The 5,500-nt window shown below is 41.2% G+C and overlaps 1 protein-coding gene across 2 annotated transcripts in view; it reads right to left on the bottom strand.

Annotated features, from left to right (window-relative positions):
* Positions 1–5,500, bottom strand: part of LOC133576950 (zinc-binding protein A33-like) — a 24,365-nt gene continuing 18,865 nt past the window's right edge. For both annotated transcript variants that reach the window (XM_061930386.2, XM_061930385.2), the window contains 2 exons: positions 5,424–5,500; positions 1–2,392 (listed from right to left, as the gene is read on the bottom strand). The exon at positions 5,424–5,500 is cut by the window's right edge and continues 39 nt beyond it. In XM_061930386.2, coding sequence (XP_061786370.2) covers positions 1,824–2,392; positions 5,424–5,500 — 646 coding nt within the window. In that variant the 3' untranslated portion in view covers positions 1–1,823. The remainder of the gene's footprint in view (positions 2,393–5,423) is intronic.

The following is a 5,500-nucleotide window of genomic DNA, read 5'->3' as shown; positions in this document are numbered from 1 at the left end:
TGAATAATTAATACTTTTATTCAGGTCAAATCTTCTCATTATTTATTTGTTTGTAATGGAAGTGAGACACAGTCAATTGGCTCCGCTGGCATGAAGCTGTTCATCAAACTGACAAAAAGAGAGGCTATCAGCTGATGAAGTGGAAATAGATATTCACTAGGTTTACTCCAGGTTCATTTCAAGGTCACGCCGTGTTCCAGTGTTGTCTGTTGTGCTTTTTTTTTTTTACACATGATAAACATTGTGCTAAATTGCTAGTTTCTTAAAAGATAATACAACTTATTGAGAAAGTATAGTAAGTCATTTAAGTGTAGAAAGTCAGTTCTCTAGCTAGGAAATGTAACTGCAGCAGCATTAGTGGGAATTGGCGCCCTCTTGTGGCAAAAGATAGCAATTGCAAAAAAATCATCGAGGCTTCTTTTTACGTTTAGGACAGTGATATATAGCAAAAAAAAATTATAATTAATCAAATATATATTACAGCTAAGTTTTTTTTTTTTTTTTTTTTTAATCTTACAGGTAAATACTTTTTGCTGAATAAAATAATACAGGATATATAATACATATACAGTGTGCAATACAACGGTTCTGCTTTTGTTTTGAAAAGCGTTATTTGTATTACTTCCGCGTGGACGTATACGCGTGCGCGATTGTGAGTGAATGTGAACAGCGGCAATCACAAATTACAAAATACATTTTAAAAAACATATATGTCGTGCGTGCAATACAACTGTGCTGCTTTTATTTTGAAAAGTGTTATTGATGGACGTACGTCCGTGTGTAACCTGTGAGTGAAGGTGCACAGCGACAAGTGATGCACGGTTACCCCCGAGACGCTAAAAAGAGAAAAGTTGATGACGAATGGCGTGTTTTCAACAAGACATGGACTGCCAAGTATTTCTTTACAGAAATTAAAGGTAAAGCCGTGTGCTTAATTTGTGGTACACAGGTTGCTGTGTTTAAAGAATATAATTTGAATCGCCACTACACGACGAAGCACGAGGAAAAATGCCAGAATCTGTCCGATGAAGAGCGCACAAGGGAGGCTGATGCGTTGATGGTAAAACTGCAAACCCGACATGCAGCCGTCAGGACAAGTTTCGTCATTTCTCACAAAATTGCCAGAGAAAGTAAGGTGTTTTCTGACAGAGAGTTTATTAAGGAGTGCTTATTGGACTCTGTTGCACTGATATGAGAACGTGTCACTCTCCCGACGCACTGTAACGAGGCGGGTTGAGACAATCGCTGGAAACTTGGAGCGTCAGCTGAAGAACAGAACGGCCGACTTTGACTGTTTTTCGCTGGCTTTGGATGAGAGCTGCGATGTACGTGACACCGCCCAGCTGCTCATCTTCTTACGTGGGATAACTGGAGACTTTCAAATCACGGAGGAGCTGGCAGCCATGCAGTCAATTAAAAGGGACAACCACAGGTAATGACTTGTTCACATAGGTAAATGCGTGTTTGGACATGTTAGGACTGAAATGGGACAAGCTGGCAGGTGTGACAACAGAGGGTTGTCCAAATCTGACGGGGGAAAATGTTGGACTTTTAAAGAGGATGCAGGATAAAATGACAGAATTTGACATTTTTGCATTGTATCAGGAAGTGTTGTGTAAGACAGTGTTAAAAATAAAACCATCAAAAGCAATCTGCTTTTGTTTCAAGTTAAGTTAGGTTAAATGAAATTATTATTATTAATCTTACGGTATATCAAAAATAATATTGAGCAAAATTTAATTGAAATATTGTCGATGTGGCCCTCCAGCAGTGCTCGGGTTGCTCATGCGGCCTCCGGTAAAAATTAATTGCCCACCCTTGACCTAATGCCAGTGCGGCGTCACGATGGTGAGCGGCTCCCGGTTGTATCCGTTCATAATAGGCCAGGGGTTGAAGTAAGGGAAAACTGGCTCTTTGAATTTGGCATCGTAAAAGGTAAACAGGTGGCTCATGTCTCCGGCGTCATAAAAGCCCACCTCTCCGCGGCCGTAGTCCAAAAAGACCCCCACCCGCCGAGGAGGCTTGGTGGGATACAACAAGCCGTCCTCCTCCGAGTCCATGCAGGCTTCGTACTCGCACGTGCCGTCTCCGTTGTCCCTCAGCACCACAGTCCAGAAACCGTCCTCGGGGCAGAGGTTGACCTCCTCCTTCCTGTTGACGGAGGCTTGAGCCACGCCGAGACCCCACGCCGTCTTGGAGCCCACCTCCACCTCCCAGTAGTGTCGGCCCGCCGAGAAGGCCTCGGTGCCCAGGACGATGTTGTAGCGAGTGAAGCGCTCCGGGTTGTTGGGCAGGTTGGGCTGGAGTTTGCCCACCTGGACGCTGGTGCGGCACGAGGAAACCCACAGGCAGGGGTAGGCCGTGTCCGGGTCCAGGACCACTGCTGTCACAGCTGGGGAGGTCAGCAGACAACATCACACTGAGGGACAAATTATTATCAGCTGTTTTAAATGTGGTGAGTGCGTAGTAGGCAGTGTAACGCCGTTACTTTCGGCGGTAAATAGTAATCTAACGCACTATTTTTATATTCAGTAACTCAGTTACCGTTACTACATGAGGCGTTACTGCGTTATTTTTTATGTAGTATCGGCTAGAAACTGAGAAGATCTGAGTGTGTTTTATTGGAGCGCTGCGGAAGAGGCGACAAGGAAGAGGCGCGCCGCGCGCTGTGTGTGTGTGGGAGGGGGCGTGTCTGTGTTTACTAACAAGACACGGCGAAGCCCAAAGCCGAGTTTCTTAACATGGAGATATTCTCACTACTTTTCTTTTGTCGACCACAAAGAAAAGAACATTTTAGTTAAATGAAAGTTGTGTCTTGGATCAAAGATCCTATCCTAGCAATTCAAATCTGCTGAAACAGCTACAAAAGCAACAACTAGTAAAGAGAGACACGCTTCATCTCCTAAGCAACAGCGGCTGGATTTTAACGAGGCACTGCGCACTGAAGGTACACGCATTCAGTCAATTCTCTTAAATACTGTTGCTCTTTCATTCTAGACTTATAGAGTGTTTGGGGGGTTGATGTGTGAGGGAGCAGGGCTGGGGTGGGGGCGGGGTTTGGTGGTAGCAGGGGTGTATAATGTAGCCCGGAAGAGTCAGGGCTGCATGGGATTCTGGGTGTTTGTTCTGTTGTGTTTATATTGTGTTAAGGTGCAGATGTTCTCCCGAAATGTGTTTGTCATTCTTGTTTGGTTTTGGTTCAAAGTGTGGCGCATTATTAGTAAGAGTGTTAAAGTTGTTTTATATGGTCACCGTCAGTGTAACCTGTGTGGCTGTTGACCAAGTATGCCTTGCTGTCACGTACGTGTGCAAGCAGGAGATGTATATTGTATAACAAGTGTTGGGCTGGCACGCTTTTAATACAGATTGTAGAGAGCGCCAAATGTTGTACCATCATGGCACGCCCTTATTATATCTGTAAGGGTGAAAATCGGTGGATATTAATCCCGGGAGTTTTCTGCGAGAGGCACTGAAATCCGGAAGTCTCACGGGAAAATTGGGGGGTTCAGCAAGTAAGTTGCTGACCCGCATCAGAGTGATCAAAGAGCCGCATGCGGCTCCGGAGCCGCGGGTTGCCGACCCCTGGTATAGACTATAAAGTTCACAAACATAAAGAAGGATGCTGGTGGGCCAGGCCGATCTTTCCTTATCTCTAAACTAAAACTGGGGAAATGTGTAGAGTGTTCTGGGCTTCAGACATGATTTTATTTCACAATTCCTTGAGAGAAAAAAACGCCTGGTTAGGCTTTGTGTATGTAGTGTGTGCCTTTCTTGCTTTACAGCTATGCTGTTATTATGCTGTTTGTTACTTATGTATGTTATGTTGCAGCTATTTAAAATAGTTTTGTCAATTTGTTCTGGCCTGAAACAAATTGGCCCTTTGAAACATATCTTTGTCTTTGTGTGTTGTATGTAGAGCACATTGCTTAGCAGAGTTCAGTGATGCAAATGCATGTCAAGTTGATCAACACATTGTATTATTCTCCAGTGCAATAACAGTACTCAAATGAAGGCTACAGGGGGCCTTAAAAAAAAAAAAAAAATATGTATAAGTAACTAAATAGTTACTTTTCACAGGAACGCATTACTTTTTGATGTAAGTAACTGAGTTACTTTTTAAAGGGGACCACAAAAAAAGCCATTACTGTCTTTATTTTAACAAAACATCTTAGGGTACATGAAACATATGTTTATTATTGCAATTTAGTCCTTAAATAAAATAGTGAACTTACTAGACAACTTGTCTTTTAGTAGTAAGTAAACAAACAAAGACTCCTAATTAGTCTATGCAGTAACATATTGTGTCATTTATACACCTATTATTCTGTCTACATTATGAAGGACAAACTGTAAAATATGATTATTAATCTACTTGTTCATTTACTGTTAATTACTGCTAACTTTCTGTTTTAGGGTTAGGGTTAGGGTTAGGGGTTAGTGTTATGATATGATAAAACCCTAGTTTTAGATGATACCACACATAGTAGTTACAGGATCATACTTTGGTCATAATTTAAGTCCTCGTGTGTCCAGGGACATATTTCCTGAGTTTATAAACATAATATATATGTTTTTTTAAACACATTTTTTTTATGATGTTAAAAAATATCGATGTAATTATAGTAGTATTTTACTTTTAGGTACTTTTTAGAGGCGGTATAGTACCGAATATGATTCATTAGTATCGCGGTATTATACTCGTACCGGTATACCGTCATTTATCATTCTTTTATTTTGTCAACATTATGAGGGACAAACTGTAAAAACTGATTATTAATCTACTTGTTCATTTACTGTTAATATCTGCTTATATTCTGTTTCAACATGTTCTATCTACACTTCTGTTAAAATGTAATAATCACTTATTCTTCTCTTCTTTGATACTTTACATTAGTTTTGGATGATACCACACATTTAGGTATCGATCCGATACCAAGTAGTTACAGGATCATACATTGGTCATAATTTAAGTCCTCGTGTGTCCAGGGACGTATTTCCTGAGTTTATAAACATAATATACATTTAAAAAAAAACGAAAAAAAAATTTGTGATGCTAAAAATTTTGATATAATCATAGTAGTATCGACTAGACACACTCCTGTACTTGGTATCATTACAGTGGATGTCAGGTGTAGATCCACCCATGGCGTTTGTTGACATTGTGAGCTATTGTATCCTCCTACGGTGTGAAGTGAAGCATGTTTAGCTAGTCCTCGTCCTCCACTGATAATAATACTTGTAAGAAACTTACTTTATTTGTCGCCACATAGGCGAGGATTAGTGATTTTTTTTTCACAAAAAAAGGCAGGGAGCGGGGGCCGGTACTTTTTAGAGGCGGTATAGTATCGAATATGATTAATTAGTATCGCGGTACTATAATAGTACCGGTATACCGTTCAATCCTAGTGCGTAGGCATATGTACCTGGCTGAAAAACCTTGCTCATCTTCCTCCAGGTCCTGTACTGCAGAGGTCCGAGAAACTCTCCTGTCTGCAGATCC

The sequence above is a fragment of the Nerophis lumbriciformis genome, linkage group LG36, assembly GCF_033978685.3.
Source record: "Nerophis lumbriciformis linkage group LG36, RoL_Nlum_v2.1, whole genome shotgun sequence".
NCBI classification, from domain to species: Eukaryota; Metazoa; Chordata; class Actinopteri; order Syngnathiformes; family Syngnathidae; genus Nerophis; species Nerophis lumbriciformis.
This window is presented reverse-complemented; position numbering and strand designations above follow the sequence as displayed.